The 16,391-nt window shown below is 53.2% G+C and overlaps 2 protein-coding genes across 2 annotated transcripts in view; both read left to right on the top strand.

Moving 5' to 3' along the window:
* Positions 1-611, top strand: part of TACC2 (transforming acidic coiled-coil containing protein 2) — a 173,555-nt gene extending 172,944 nt beyond the window's left edge. The window contains exon 24 of the mRNA XM_039870890.1: positions 50-611. Coding sequence (XP_039726824.1) covers positions 50-115 — 66 coding nt within the window. The 3' untranslated portion in view covers positions 116-611. The remainder of the gene's footprint in view (positions 1-49) is intronic.
* A 2,684-nt stretch (positions 612-3,295) lies between these two features.
* Positions 3,296-16,391, top strand: part of BTBD16 (BTB domain containing 16) — a 41,554-nt gene continuing 28,458 nt past the window's right edge. Inside the window, exons 1-6 of the mRNA XM_039870798.1 lie at positions 3,296-4,704; positions 7,316-7,590; positions 8,036-8,097; positions 9,640-9,788; positions 13,674-13,747; positions 15,633-15,776. Of these exons, the coding sequence (XP_039726732.1) occupies positions 8,080-8,097; positions 9,640-9,788; positions 13,674-13,747; positions 15,633-15,776 (385 nt within the window). The 5' untranslated portion in view covers positions 3,296-4,704; positions 7,316-7,590; positions 8,036-8,079. The remainder of the gene's footprint in view (positions 4,705-7,315; positions 7,591-8,035; positions 8,098-9,639; positions 9,789-13,673; positions 13,748-15,632; positions 15,777-16,391) is intronic.

Genomic DNA, 16,391 nt, shown 5'->3' with positions numbered 1-16,391 from the left:
CAACCAAGAGATTTCGGCAACCTCTTTTTTTTTTTGTCTTCACTTGCAGAATAAAGAGATAGAAGAACTCACCAAGATTTGCGATGAACTGATTGCCAAAATGGGGAAAAGCTAACTCTGAACCAAATGTCTGGACTTGACCGTTGCGTGCAATAGGAGCGTCGGCACACTGCTGTCCTGGTTCGGTGGACAGGTCCTGTTTTCACTTTTTTGTATGCACTGCTGTATTTACTTTCTAAATAATGTTGATTTGATTGTATGCAGTACTAAGGAGACTATCAGGATTTCTTGCTATCGGTTTGCATTTTTCTTAGTATCATTCATAGCAAGTTGACCTCAGAGTTCCTGTATCAGGGAGATTGTCTGCTTCTGTAATAAAAGACACATCGCTGACCTTGGCCTTGCCCTTTGTACATGAGTTCCCAGGGTGAGCGGCTTTTGGGTTTAATATGACCACGTACAGCTTACACAGGGACTCTTGCCTTAAGGAGTGTAAACTTGATCTGCATTTGCTGATTTGTTTAAAAAAAAAAAAAAGAAAGAAAGAAAATGCATGTTTCAAATAAAATTCTCTATTGTAAATAAATTTTTTTCTTTGGATCTTGGCAATATGTGTGGCTGTGATTTATTTTCTGGCAAGGGTTGAGTCTTTTCTTGCCTTTGTTAAATCCAATCAGATTTGGCTTTTCACTCTTCTCTGTCTGGGCTCACTCCTTTGTCCACAGATCTAAATAACATTTCCTTCGTCATCGTGGCTGTGTTTGTAAGTAGAAACTAATAGGAAATATTGACTTACTACTTAAATAATTAAGTGAATGTATTGAATTAGCTTGGATTTTGTTTTTAAGAAGTCCCTTTGACTTTTAGGGGGCAAAATCTAGTTTCCTTTATTGGCTCAAGGAAGAAGCAGGCTGTTATTCTTCCTGCCTGTTCCCTCATTGTATGCAGATCAACCCTGAAATATCCATTCCCTCTAAAGGAACGGGAAAGGATGATCAATTACAGGTGGGAGACAGGTCGTTAAGCCACTTTTGAGATTAAACTAGGGATATGTGCCTGTCGTTAGTTAGATTCCTTAATTGCCCCTGATCCTCAGGGACCCCAGCTGCAGGGTGGGCATATGGGGGGAGGGAGGGGCTGAGACAGTGTCTTTGCTTCTCAGGACTGCCTTCACAAATCACCACAAACTTACCAGCGTCAGACAACATAAATTTATCCTCTCATGCTTCCGGAGGCCTGAAGTCCAAGATCAAAGTGTCGGTGGGGTTTGTTCCCTCTGGAGGCTCTGAGGGAGCCTGTGCCAACGTCCCTCCCGGCTCCTGGTGGCGGCCAGCATCCCTTGGCCTGTGGCTGCGTCACTCCGGTCTCTGCCTCTGTCTTCACGTGGCTTTCTCCTCTCTGTCTCGGATCCCTCTGCTTTCTCATTAGGACACAGTCACAGGATTTAGGGCCCACCCCGAATCCGGGATGATCTCATCTTAAGATCCTCAGTTACATCTGCAAAGACCTTCTTTCCAAATCAGGTCACATTCATGGGTAGCGGAAGTTAGGATGTGGACGTATCTTTTTGGGGGACATATGTGGTGTGGGGTATAAGCTTAGAAAGCAGACTGAGACTTCGATGACCCAGGACTCTAAGCCAAGACAGGGGCCTGCCTTGTCCCCCTGCACAGCAACATCTGCCCAGTCCAGCCGCAGCCGCTCATCCAGGTGCTCCTCTGGGCCCGCCCCTCCGCCTCGCCCCGGTGTCTCTCCTCATCCCCGTTCTCTCAACAGCCCGGCTCCTGTCTCCCGGAAGCTTATTATCACTCGAGTGATAACCTAAAATGTAGGTGAGAATAAAAACCCACCCATAAGCCTCAAACCAAGACATGATAACTGTCCATGCTTTCATGTTTCTTTTTCTATACTTTTTTCTCGATGTCTGAAATGTTTGTCTTTATAAAAGTAGAATTATTTGGAGTTGTGTGGTTCCACACTAGTGGGCCGTCTGTGGTGGCCCCGCGTACTGTGTTGTAAGCTTTTTTTAGCCTAATACTCTAATGTGGCCATTGCGTTATGGTTAATGTTTATATCGACAAATATAGCTCTCTGCCATCATTTTGAATGGTCGCACGTGTTCAGTGGTACCAAATGTATTTAACCACCGGCCTGCCAGTGGACATTTATACTATGTCCAGTGTTTTGCTATCATTATGCATGGGTGAGGAAATGAGTATCCTTTTGCATGCACGTTTATGAACATGAGTCTCTCCTTAGGCTAAATTCCTAAAGTGGGTAACCCAGGTGAATGGTGTCACTGTAATGACTCCAGCCAAAGGCCACCGGGAGCCCACCTGTGATTGAACAAGGTGCGTTTATTGCTCATTGCAGTGATGGATGGCAGACACCACTAGGGGGAGCCCTGGGGGTGTCTGTAAGCCGAGTTCCTAAGAGGCTCGTAGGAGATTCTGACTTGGGTCAGATGATTCTGGGGAGGGCTTAAGGAAGCAATACGAAGCTTTGCTCTGTATTAGATGCAGTCGTCATGGAGACAGTTCTCAGGCTGCGTATCTCAGTAAATCTCACCTGGAAGGAGAAGACCAGACTAAGGTAAAGGTGTACGTGTTTATGTATTTGTGTGTGTGTGAGTGGACGCCATCTATCTAATCTGTCATTTACCTATCTATCTAATCTCCTCCCACACACCCACATACCCTTTGGGGCATAGAAACTGGTCCCTCGGCTTCTGTCACTGTCTGCTGCCTATCACCCCAGCCTAGCTTGGGAAGCGCTGGCCCCAAGCCTGGCTTCAGTCCCACCTGCATGCCTGGCCACCTCACTATATCTGCCCATGGGGCCACTGTGCAGAGTGTCCAGCCTCCAAGCCCCCTGTGGGTTGGGGTCAGCCACTTTTTCTCCTCCATTCGCTTTGTATAATGCCACATACGCTTGTAAATGTCCACCCTTGTGATGGCTGCTAAGGACTAGTCTAGTTACTTTGCTGTACTGAGTGAGTGGGCAGAGCGCAAAACGCCAGCCCCTGACCGGTCACCCAGAGCTCCCCTGGCCGTGGCGCTATAACCTTCGAGGTTCTCAGCGTCTCTCAGGAACTTGGGTTTGCCAGGTCCACGGAAATCTTGAACTTCTAACATTTTTTTTCGGCTCAGCATTTCCTTGGGGCTCTCAAGGTGAAGGTGGCTTTATCTCCATACCAAGATTGCCTCAGGAGGGCAGTAGGTGAGGAGCGGAGGGAGACAGAAAAGAGGGTGGTCGTCACTGATGGCCGTGGGGGACGCTTGGGGACCTAGGGGCTTTCTTTGTTTTCAGGTTTGGGGCTCAGCTCCTTAGGCGTGAGATCTGGAGGGCCTGAGGCCACCTGCATTCCAGGCTCCTGACTCAGGGGAGCAATCAGGGCCTTGCATGGGGCAGGTGAAGGAGGTGACAGGGCCAGAATGAGGACTGCCTGGCTTTGGGCCTGTGGCCCTTTCATTTAATCCTTGGCCCTGGTAGGATACTAAGGTTTCTTAGCGAAGCCCATCTGCTTTCCAGTACATTCCACTTGGAGAATTGAGCCGGGCGCGCGGGTGTTCCGATGGGCAGGGTGGAGGTCCTCGCGCACCCAGGCTTGCCGGCAGGAGAAGGGTGTTTACACTCGAGCACCCGCCGGGCTCTCTCGGGCTTAGCGCGCTCACTCACAATCTGGTAGTGGGAACTATGTTTATTTCCATTTTACAGAAAGGAAACGGAGGCTCACAGAAGTTAGAAACCTGGGGACTTGCCCGAGTTACTCAGCCAGGCGATGCGGCGGCCAGTGCTGGGGCCTGGTCTTCAGCGACAGCAACGTCCCTTGCATTCCCCAGGCCGACAGCTGCCTCTACACGGAAGTTCAATGCCTCCCAGCGCCCGCTGCTGCCCCTACCTCCATTCGTGAACTGGTCTGACTGGGGCCCTGCCTTGCGTCTGGCCGGCTGCCCCGGTTGTTTCTATAGACGAGAAAAGCCTGCTCTTTGTTCGGTGGCTGGGAACGGCAGGGGCTCGCCCAGGTGAGCATTGTTAGGCTGATGTGAGTGAGTGGCTTCGCTCCTAGTCAGCGGTGCCATGGCACTGCCCCAGCCTGGTGGCACCCAGCCAGGCTTTTGAGTTCCCTGGGCTGGATTAGCAATGGAAGACTCTGGAGAATTCACAGTTCTGTCTTACAGGTTTATTAGGACCTGGGAAACGCAACTTGGAGATAAAAAGGGGTTGGACCAGGCAAAACCCAGACTCCTTGGCCCCTAGAAGTCCTGGGAGATCGGTCCCTGGACCCCTTCTGGCCTCCCTTCCCCACGTCCCACCCCGGGCAGCAGACTGCATGGTCATGTCTTCAGTAGGCCCTGACCTCTCCAGTCCAGTCCGGCGCAGGCTGTGCCCTCTACCTGGGACACTCGCCCTGCCACCCCGTCATCCCATCTCAGCTCACCTCCTCTTCCCTTAGGGCTCATCCTTGCTTTACTTCCTGCAGGGGACCCTCCTGGGACCCCCAGGCCTGGTCATTGTTTCAAAATGTCGGTTTTATTATGATTCAGATATGGCGAGGCTAACAGGTCTGGAGACAGTTGCCACTGAGAAGATATTTTGTTACAGTTCCTAAGAGGAGGAGCCACCCAGGGCCACACTGGGAAGCATCAGCGATGGGCAGAAGCCTCTTTGAGGGTTTCCGCAGGAAGGAGCGGGTGAGGCAGGGTAAGCAGGCTTAGGGTTGGCTAGAAGGGATCATTGCAGCAGGCTCTGGGGCATAGGGGCTGACCGTCGTTTGGTACCTGGCCCTGGGGTGATTCAGGTACGGGGACAGAGGGACAGTGGCCCCGAGTGAGAGAGCCTTATAAAAGAGGAGGTTGGGATGTGGACCCTGGATTGGTTGGTACGCAGATGGAAGGCTCGCCTGTATGCGAGTCCTTTACTATCTCTACAAATTGGCCAGCGCTGAGGGATGTGTCCCTCCAGAGTCCGCAAGGCCCCACGACATCAAAGCATCAGAATTAAAAGACACGCTCACTACACTCAGTTTTTCCTCCCTCAAGTTCCCGTAGCTCACTGGTCCCGCACCCTGTGCGCTGTGAGCTCAGAGGGGCAGAAGTAAAAAAAGTAAAAAAGGCGACTTTTTTAGGGCAGCGCATGAGTGACTTTCTAAAAATAGTTATGTGGTTAATTTAATAAATAGTAGGAATCAACCGGCAAACATATTTCATTGATAAAATAAATTTACATTAAAAACATTGTAAGTAACAAAAAATTGTCAATGAAAAGGTAAGCCCGTTCTTCAAGAGATCTGTCAGGTAAATGACATTCCAGGTGATGTGAGCACATGAAATCGCACAGGCGCCCGCCTTTCACCTGGCCCCATAGACGCACTTGACACTCGACCTTGTTGAAATGAAGGAATGAAGCCAGGCCAGGGCCAGCGCAGGCGTCATCTCCCCTCCCAGTCCCGGCTGCCCCAACCCGGACGTCCTGGGATTATGGGGTCAGCAGTGGGCAGAGCCAAGGAGTGGTTTTGCCTGAACTTTGTTTTACAGACCAGAAAACTGAAGCCCAGAGTCAGAGGACTTTCCCGAGGTCACACAACGAGTTGTGCTTCTTTCCTATTGCTGAGACCACCCCCAGCCACATAGGACTTAGCTCGAGGGCAAGACCCACACCTTGGGGGTCACCTGGTCCTGCTTTGAGTACCCACGGGGCCTCTCATCTCACACAGCGTGCACGCCCTGAGGTCTGGATATTCCAAAATGCCAGGGCCCTGGCACTCTGGGTCTCCACTTTCCACCCAGGCGGGTCGAGGATGCGTCCAGGGTCACACAGCCGGTCAGTGCCGCCAGAACCGGAGTCGAGACTGGGCATTCTTTCAGCGTACCCCACTGCCTCCCCACGTGTGTGACTGGTTGGAGTGGGCCGAATTGGACAATCTGGGAAGGCAGTGAGTGCCTCCCCCTGGAGCATTCAAGAAGAAATTGGACATCCCACCAGAATCCCCTATAACTGTGGCATTGGGGATTTGGGTACAAGGAGTTCTAGCTGGGAGCTGTGCTCCGTGAGCTTTGGTGTCTGAGCCACTAATGGCCTCTGTTCTTGGGATTTCTGACTTGTCTGGGCCCATGGGGCCAGGTGACTGCACAGGCCAGTACACAGGGCACCATAAAAAAAAGGGCTTGAAGGACAGGTGCCGGGACCATTTCTACTTATTTGTGTTTGTTGTCTTTGACATTAGCTAATCACTCAGCACCTAGAGCTCCATGGGGGGTGTACGCGCAGAGGGCTTTGAGGTGGGCTGAAGGCCCGGATGCCTCACTCAGACCCTGTGGGGAGTGATGGATGGAGCCAAGGCCAGGCAGGCATCTGGCTTAGGAACTTGGGAGTGTGGCACCCTGGGACGTGTACCTCGAGTGGCCACGAGAGGGCGCCTATGGGCCTGCTCCCGGCTGTGCCTCAGAAATGATACCTGAGGGACCCCAGCTGGCCCGTAGTGGACACGTTGGTCCAGGACAATGTATTTCAAACCCTTTAATTGAAATCTGACATGGGGAAAGTTGGGGTGGAGGGGACGGAGCAACAAAGTGGGAGCGAATCTGCCCATTTGTGCAAAGGCATCTGCTGAGATGTGACTGTGCCCCACACAGAAGCAGACACACACACACACACGCTCGCATGTGTGAACATGTGTGCACACACAGACGCACACACACAGTGCTCATCCTCGTGCAGAAGCAGAGCAGCGGGTAGGGGGTAGGTACTGCTACATCCAGTTATCCAAGTCAAGAGACGTTGCTTGAGCACTTAGTCCTAAGGGCTGCATGTGGTTGTGGGCTCTGTGGGGACGCACGGCGGCTAAGCTGCCATAGTCCACCCCGCCGTAACCAGCTCCTCTGCAAGGCAGAATGTGGGTGTCGGGAGAGTAGAATCCCAGACCTGAGGGCGAGGAGGCGGGAACATTCAGAGGCACCTCCCATTTATAGAGTGTTCATAATTTCTGGAGCATAGTTGCAGGTAGGCAGAGCAGCTGCTTTCCTGTTCCACTCTACGATTTACGTGAGAAGCTGCACGCGAAGCCCTGGAGGAAGGCTGTCCTCAGGTCTTTCGAGCTGTACTGACTCCAGGGACTTCGGTGACCCCATGGGTGGGGGGTCCAGGACTTCGATGAACCAAGTTCCCCAGCAGTGTGATAGCTGGAAGGTGTCTGAGAACCCTCCAGACCAGTCTCCTCCTTTTCCAGAATGACACTGCTCCTCCCCTAAGGAGGGAGGAGGAAGTGTGTGGCACCCCAGTGGCTGGTCTCTGTGAGACGCCACATCTCCTGCAGCCCTCAGCTCTGTGCCTGGAACAGGAAGTGCTCAGAACCTTTCCTGGCGTTGCCACGGTGCCCACAACACCCCGAGGAAACCAGAGGCGCACTCCCCTGCCGAAGCACCTTGGCCCCTAAAAGGATAAAAGCTCGCCCCAGATGTCATGAGCGCTCTGAGGAGTCAGCCTCAGGGGTGAGCGATTCTGTAATCCGGAGGCCCCTGCAGTGAGAAGGCCTCCCTTCGGCCAGCTGCCCCTGGAAACGCCCGTGGTCAGCGAGGGGGCTTCAGTGTGGTAAGTGTGGCAGGTACTTTTTATCCACTTGAAAATGTTTTCCGTCCCTCGTGATCGGCTTGGTGGGGAGGGGCTTCGGGGTTCCAGTCTGGGAGACATTAGGGATCTGGGAGCCCAGGGACCATCGCAAGTAGCAGATTGTATGATCAGCCTACCTAGATCCCTCTGGTCTCCATCCCTTGGGACACGGTGAAGAATCACAGGTTGTCTCTTATTTTGCTTTGTCTAAGCCACTTTCTCAGCACAAAAGCAGAGAGTTGTCAGTCTGTTACTGTGCTTTAAAAGTTTAATATTCTCTTGATTGGATAACCCGCACTCAAGGCTTTACTCCTTGTTACTTTTGTGGCCAAACATAGATCCTTTAGGCAGGTCTCCTCCATAATATTTTGAATAGACCCTTTGGAAATTTTTTGAAAATTTGAACTTGACCTGTTTTGTCTTCTAGGTGCTTCTTCCCCGCCCCCTGCAGCGTAATCTCCACTATCATTCATGAAAATGTTGAATCCGGTAAGTAGACCAGCTCCCCAAGGGGCAGCGGAAGCACCTGGTTACAAGTTTCCAGGCGGGGAGGGTCCTGCACCACGGGGACCTCAGGCTTTGCTGGCTGACCGCTGGGAACGGTGTCAGAATCCTGCTGTCTGAGCCACCTTCGAACATGTCTCACACTTCGGCAGGACTGTGTCGAGATTCACATCACACAGTTCCCCAGCACCCTCCGTATTCCAGGCACCGGATGAGGCCCGGCTCCCCAGCTCCGTTTCGTTTGATCATTGTAATGTCACCACCGCCATCAGCGTCCTCATCCTCACCATCATTGCCATTATTCCCATTTCACATACGAGGACCAGGAGGCTCAAAAATATTAAATGGCTTGCCCAAGGTCACACACCTAGTTAGTGGCAATAATGAGATTCGAACTCGGACCCTCCCCATCATGATCCCCGGTCTCCCCACCACACCGCTGGCGCCCGGCTCGGCTTAGGGTCAGTTACACCCATTCCCGTGGGTCCCTCGTGGTGCACGTTTCCTGGCTAGCTTTCCTTCAGCCGCCATGTCTAAGTCCTCATCCAGGCTGCGTATTCTACTGCTCCCTTAAGGAAATCATCTAAAAGTCCTGAAAAAACATCTAAAAGTCCCTGCCCAGAGACCCAGCTGTTCCATGCGTGGGCGTAGAGACCCAAAACGATTGAGAACAGACGTTCAAACAGAAACTCGAACACGAGTGCTCATAGCAGCTCTAGGTGGAAAGGACCCGAGTGTCCACCAACTGATGAAGGATAAACAAAAGGTGGCCCGTCCACACAATGGAATAGGAGTCAGCCATAAAAAGGGGATGAAATTCAACACCTGCTACAACATGCGCGAACCTTGAAGACATTATGCCAAGTGAAAGAAGCCACACTTTAAAGCCCACACATTGTACAATTCCATTTATATAAAATATCCATAAGAGCAAATCCACAGAGACAGAAAGCAGATCAAAGGCTTTTAGGAGCTGAGGTGGGGAGACTTGGGGGTCACGGCTTCATGGGGATGAGGTTTCCTTTGCGGATCATGAAAATGTTCTGAACTAGATGGTGATACGCTATATACTAAATGCCACTAAATTTACACTATAAAAGGGATAAAATGATGAATTTTATGTTTTGTGTTTTGTGCATTTTACCACAATAAAAATAAACCATTCGCTACCCAGGTTCCCCCCAACTTGGCATCTCTCTGAATCAGTCACACGTTAGGACAAAGACTTAAGGAACAGTTTCTCGAAGCATAACCCCATCTCTGCTTGTGGGTGCTTCAGAGCTAACTGCAAAGAAACAACCTTTCTCCCTGACCTTGGCCTCTGCACCGACTACCCTAGGTCCTAAATTCCAAATTACTTTGTGGCTTGAAATCCTCTGTCTACCGAATATATTTGTTTTGAGAAGATGGCCATGTTTGAAAACTAATTAGCATTTTCAAATTCGTCTTGATTTTCTTTCTGCTGTGCAGTTTGGGAAACCTGACATTTTTGTGAGGTTAAAAAAGACTTTCGTTCTTCCCAAATAGCACAGCATTCGGCTGGAACGCCGGATAGCTGGCTCAACCAACCGGTGGCGTTTTCCCAAAGAGCCTTTCTCCCAGGACCTGCTGGCGCTCTCCCAGATGTGCAAGGCCATGAGCATAGACTTCGATGATGCCCTGAAGGACCCAGACAGGTGGGGAGAGCAACGGCCCACGGGGTGGGGTGCCTGCTTGGGGTGAATCGCATTTCTGGTTGGGCCCCTCTGATTGGGCAGATGGGCTCTCACGGGGCACATCTGCAAGGAAGGCTGCCTTTGGGATCGTCCTTTAGGGAGGCACGGGGTCAGTGTGACCACTTCCTCTGAGAATGTCTGTGGGCGGTGACAGAAGTCCAGAGAGAGACTGACCATTTTTTTTTTCCTAAATTTTCCTTTGCATTGGGAATTTTGGACCCTAACAGGATTCTGTTATAAGTTTATCAACTGATTTGTTGACAAACGAAACTTAGCTCGTCCTGGCTCAGTGCCTGCACCACGATCGTGAATGCACACATCCATGCGGTCACCAGCTGCCTTTGGTGGGAAGCTGGCCCCACCCCTCACTCCCATGGCGTTCTGAGCAGCAGCCCTAGAGCCTCACGTCTCCATGTTACGAGTTCTTTCTTGCCTCTCCTGGGGACACAGAGCTGGACCCTATTGCAGAAGGGACACCTCACTTCCCTGGTGCTTTAGACCTTACTTGATGCCACTGTCCTCCCTGGGCTGGCAGCACCTGCCTCGTGAGCACACAGTCCAGTCTACCTGAGCGTGGCCAGTGTCCCCAGGCATCGCCTGCTAAAGAAAAGCCGCTGGCTCTGTGTTTGCTGAGCAAGTAGCCAAATGTTCCCTTTCCAGACCCACAGCCCTGCTCCAATGCCCCTCCCACCCCCACAGGCAACTGACTGGAGTACATACATTTGAATAAATAAAAATCCATCTGCATTTGGGGTCTAAATTCTCTGATGCCCCTAGCTTAGAAAAATTGCCTGCTGTGAATTACTATTTCTGGCCTTGGCTATTGATAACCTTAAACTATCCTGAGTTTATTTGGTACTGAGTGCCTGGGCCAGGCTGGCAAGGTGGGCACGGGAGCTGATCCGGAAAACTGACGAGGGAGGCTGGGCAGCAGGAGCAGAGGTCTCCAGGGGCTGGTCTGTGGCATCGATGAGCTAAGCCAGGGGTGGCGGGGGAGGCCGGAGGGCTGGGGCGCAGAAACCTGGTGATGATGATAGTTATTCCGGGCTTCAGGACTATTAAAAGCAGCCTATCGGACAGGATTAGAACTCCTCCTCCTCTGTGACCTTTAGTCAGTGGTGTAACCACGCTGAGCCTCAGTTTCCTCCTCTGTGACGTGGTGATAGCAGCAGGTCCCTGGAAGTGTTATCTGAGGGATTAAATCAGACAGTACATGGGGAGTGCTTTGCCCTGTTTCTGGCAAATAGTAGACGCTCAATAAATAGAGCATCTACTGTTGTCTTAGCAGCAGTTTTAGTTATCGACCCCAGTTTGGGGGTGTGTCGTCCCTGTGCTTGACCAGCCAACCAGCCCCATATTCCAGTCTGCCTCTTAGCACCTTCCCCAGATCAAAGCACCTTTCCTGCACCACGGCAGACCTGCCTCTCCCCTTGGCGGTGCTGGGCCGCTGTGGATCCAGAGGCAGGCTAAGGCAGGTGGGCACTCTGAGTGGGCTCATCACGTGTGTGTCTGGCAGTCAGCTGACCCAGGCTCAGCTCGGCAAGCATTTCATGCTCTGCCTTCTTCCTGAGACCGTGGGCCAGCCTGGGCGTATTCTCGTCCTGGTGACGGCAGAGGGCAAGAGCGATAGCTCAGTTGCACACATGCTTTTCAAACCTTCAGCTGCCTCACGTCCACAAACATCCCCTTAGCCAGAGCAAGTCGCATGGCCAAACTCAAAGGCAAGGGCAGGAAATCAAAGCGGAGATTTGCAGTTAACGAGCCAAAGCCCTTTGGATGTTTTGCCAAAGGACGTCCGTATGTCCTTAAGAAATCCCCAGGAGGTCCCCCTTTCCCCTCTTGTTGCTCCACCACGGGTCATTCCTGGGGAGAGTGAGCCCCCAGCCTCACAGCGTAGTCCCAACACCCTTATGTGCCACTACATCACAGGCCATTTGGTCCCCAGCAGTGAAGAGAACAACTCACAGGTGCCATTTATTCCACTAACTTTTCCACTGGTCTTAACCTGAACCCAGCCCTTGGAATCTGTGGCGCCTGCATGATAAATGGTACATCTGGGCAAGCAGCCATGACCCCAGGAGTGACCAAGGCGATGTCCTCGCTCCTCTTGTCTGGCACCTCCCAGCTCAGCTGATGACAGTGGTGTTTGTGAGGGCAGTTGAGCTCATGGGCATTGCCCCATAGTTTCCAGGATCCATTGCTTCATTTTGAGGTCACGGTCTGAACTCCTGACCTTGGCCAGCTTTTCCCAGATGTGTGAACTCAACCACCAGGGGCATTGAGTCTGGCTTAGGTCAGCTCCAACTGCTCCTGTTGGGTAAACAGCTCAGGCTCTCACTGCCTTCCTGGGGCTGAGTCACTCGGAAGGGATGTCACCTGGTCGATATTATTCTGGACACAGGTTCCCCCACCCAAGCCCTCCTCCACGCAGCCTGGCCCACGAGCTCCTGGGGTCACTGAAAACAGCATGGCAAAGATGACACTGACCAGCTATGGTCATCACGTAACCCTTGGCTGGTTGGCTTTTTGGGGATGACTGTCTTCAAGCTGCAAACATGCGACTCGGACTTTGTTTCACTTCCTTGCTCAGCGGGATGAATCAGTGTTTACGGAAAAGCATCTTATCTTTACACATCATTCAGTCATTGAACAGGTGTTTTCTGAGCACTTGAACGATGGCTGTGCTAGGCTCACAGCAGTAAATAGACCCCACATCTGTCTTTATGGGAAGCAGAGCCTGTCGCAGAGGATGCCTGAGTAAACAGGTAACTCCGAGACACTGTAGAAAGAGTTTTAATGGGAGTAGTGCCCGGGCGGGCAGCAGGGAAAGCCGCCAGCCCAGCCTGCCCCGAGAAAGCAACGACGCCGCTGATTCGGACGGACGAGTGGGAGATCGTCAAGAGCAAAGGCGAGAAGGGCACTCTGGGCAGAGGGAGATGTGCGTCCAGGGGAAGGGAAACAAGACAGTGGATGAGGCTGCTGCGGAGGGCCGCAGTGGGGACGGGACGAGAACACAGGCATACGCAGGAACTTGGTGGCCATGCGAAGGAATTGGGGCTTTTCCCCAGGAGCATTGGGCGACACCGAAGGACCTCAGCAAAAGACAGGCCAGATCGGATATGTATCTCGGATGGTTCCTCGGGCTGCAAGGTGGGGTACGCATCAGAAGGGAGCATGCTGGGGACTGGAGACAGCCAGTGCTGGGGGAGAGATGTTGGCTCGGAGGAAGGTCCTAGCAACACGGGCAAAGAGAGATGGATGCAAAAGATCTTTCGTCAGAGCTAGGCAGGTGATCGGATGTGACAACGCTCGGTGTGCTGTCCTGGGCCTCGGGGGGCTGGTGGAGGCATTTCCTGACACAGGGAACCCCGGCGAAGGAGCAGGCTTGGTCCAGGGTAGATGCCAAGTTGAGTTTTCAGTCACATTGAGACTGGGGAGTGCGTGCCCCCTGGACAGCGTGTTCTGGACATCCCCAGAAATGCCAGAACCCTTTCTTCCTTGCTCTAGTAGATATTTATCGAGCATCTACTATGTGCTGGACATTGTTTTAGACATTCACTCAGTGAGGTGCCATTCAGGCAGCCACACGTGGCCTCAGATACCTCACTCAGGCCTACCCACAAACCAAACACGGGAACAATGTTTCGGGAACAGCCATCAGACCGAGATTGTAGTTTATCAACTCGGCAGACAAATGGCGATCGGAGGAAAGTGCCCCAGAGGGCGAGATGTGATAACACTGATTGACGGGTGCTTCAGGGGCATCACTCTGACGGGAGTGATACAGGTCGCAGTTGGAGAAAAAGATATTAACTCTTGGATCTTTTGTTTGTATTTTTCCTTGAGGTTATGCATTTCAAAAAGTCGGAAAGGTTTCTCTGAGAATTTGAAGAACAAGGCCCTCCAAAGCGGGGATACCGGTGAGTTCTTGTCGCCAGTGGATTCAGTCGGAACGTTGCTGACCTCCGGGCATCTCGTGATCTCTATGGGAGGACACCAGACCATAGTCTCTGCGCACTGCACAGAGTCTAACGTGTAATAGATGCCTGTAAATATTTGTCAGGTGCACGATGAATGACACCGAGCTGGCAAACACGTTCTCACAGGCTAATGGTCATGGTACAGGCAGAGGTGCTGATTTAATAAAGAGGCTTTGAATCGGAAGACTGAACAGAAGCCCTTTCAAGCACGGGGCAGGTGTTCCTCTCAGCTCTAACGAGTCAAGAGGACTTTTCTGAGTTATAATCAAGAACCAGATAGGTCTGTCCAGCTGAGAGAGGCTCGTTGAGCCTCACAGGAGCCTAGATGGGTCAGTTCCTTAAAGGAGCAATGTTGGACAGACCCCACGTCTCAGCACGGCTGGCCGAGGTCAGAGCCAGCCTTCTTCCCAGGAGGCACTGAGTGAGTCCTTGTTGCCTGTCAGCTCTGGCTGACGGGGGCCTAAGTAGTCTGAGGCCATCTCCTGGCCCTGGAGAGGAGGCCTGGGACTGGTCGTGATGTCCACCGTGCATCTGCTGTCCTGTAAGTAGAAGTGGATGGCCGGTGAGGGACATGCTTGATCCATGGATCTCCTCCTGGCTAAAACCACCGCAGCGGGGTGGGATTATTTCCAACCCGGCAAAACAGGACCGTCACCTGAGGGGACTGATCCAAGATTTGAGATGCGAACCCAGGTTGTGAATCCCAGCACCAAACAATATCACAGAGCTGGCGAATAACAACAACAATAATAATGGGAGAGGAAACATTATTATTGTCATGTAGTCAAAACAAGAAAGAAGTAGCCGGGGCTAGTGGCCCTCAAGGTCCGTGTCCGACACTGAGATTTCGGGGTTTGGGGCGTCACCTGGAGCCCTGCCCCCTTCTGCCCGCGCTGTGCTAAGGGGACTCCAGCTGGCACAGCCCCCGTGGCTGCCGCCTCTCGTGCCTCACCTGGCCCGGCGTCCCTGGGGTCCATCTGGCCCCTCCTATCAGTCTCTCTTCCGTTTATCCGTCTGGACTGTTTGTGGGTGAGACCCTCCCTCGCGTAAAGTCCTTTCCAGTCTGCAAAGAGCCTCCGTCACATCTCACATCACACTCTCATTTCACACCTGTGAGCTAGTTCTCAATGGTCTTCGTTCCCTCAAGGAAACTGAGGCTCACAGAACTCTGCTCCCTGGCGATGGGCCTTCTGATGGCGATGGGCCTTCTGATGGCGATTGCCTTTCAAGGCCGGTAATAATTAGGCACCAATAGCCCAGTAGTTTTCCACAGGGAGCTGGGCACTGATTTTGCTCCCCTGGGGACTTTGGGAAGTGTCTGGAGACACATTCCATTGTCACAACCCCAGGGGACAGGTGCTCCTGGGGAGAGTCTAGGGGTTCTGCCAAACATCCCCCAGCGCACAGGACAGTCCCCACCACGGAGAATTTTCCGGCCCAAAGTGTCAACAGTGCCAAGGCTGAGAAACACTGTAATGGGGGAAGGCAAGGCGAGGCCCTCACAAGTGTCCCAGCCAGCAGCCCCCAAGTCGGAGGGCAGCCCACGAGCCCCCGAAGCCCTGCAGCCGCTGGCCGGCCGCCCTCTTGGTTTACTGCTGCCTGTGTTACCTGTGGGTCTGCCGGTCACATCCCCCTGGGAGCCAGCAGGCTCCCTGAGGCCCACGCCCTCATCTGCGTCACTTCGTTTCTGGAAGGCCTAGCGCGGCCACCTGCCCGCCCCCCGTCCGCTCAGTGGCGGCAGCGTGGAGGGAGGGCGGGAGGCCGGGAGCACAGTCAGGAGCGCGTGTCCCTGCGTCACTTGCTCAGCGGCCTTTTCTCTCCTCAGCCGTGATTCTCGAATGCCTGGGCCTCCAATGGGAGCTCCACCTGCCCCAACTTTTTCAGTCCGAGACCTTGACCAAGCTTTACCTGGTGGCCCTGGGAGAGGACACCTCAGACCCCGTGGAGGAGCTCGAGAAGCTGCTGCAAGGTACGGTCCCCAGCGCGCAGCCCGGGCGCCCTCTGCTTTTAGAGACTCCGGCTTGGCGTTTGGTGTGGGGACCGCGGTCACTCCGCGGTGACCCAGGGCATGGCCTCAGCGTGGGGTTCCAGTCTCCCTAGCCATGAAAGGGGGTGATCGTTCTTAGCGGAGCCCGGGGGGTCTTGGGGCGGTCCAGCGACGGGCCGACACGTAGGCGCTCTTGGCAAACGCGTTGTCACCCCCGCAACTACCCGCCGCGCCCGCCAGCCGAGCCGGCCCCGCCTGCTGCGAGGGGAGGGGAGCGGGCGGGTCGTGCCGGGTCCCCCGACGGGCACAGTTGTGGCGGCGGCGGCGGCGCCACGTCGGGCCCTGGGTTCGCTGCGTAGAGGCTTACGCGTGTCCGTCGATGTGATTTTTCTTTTCTTCCCTGTTTTCTTAACGCCACCTCACTCCAAAAAGGGCTTCAGGCCACGTCCCGCTTCCTTCCCCAACTTTTTAACCCTCGTGTTCCCAGCCTCCCGTTATCTGCCCGTCTGTCCCTCTCGGTAGCCTCGCCAGCTCCTTCTCTGGGTACAGAGATCGGCGACCCCTCGGGACAACGCACGGGCGGGTGCCGGGGAAGCC

This window comes from Pteropus medius, unplaced genomic scaffold (assembly GCF_902729225.1).
Source record: "Pteropus medius unplaced genomic scaffold, Ma_sr-lr_union100, whole genome shotgun sequence".
Lineage (NCBI taxonomy): Eukaryota > Metazoa > Chordata > Mammalia > Chiroptera > Pteropodidae > Pteropus > Pteropus medius.
Note: the sequence above shows the minus strand (reverse complement) of the source record. Positions and strands in the feature narration are given on the sequence as shown.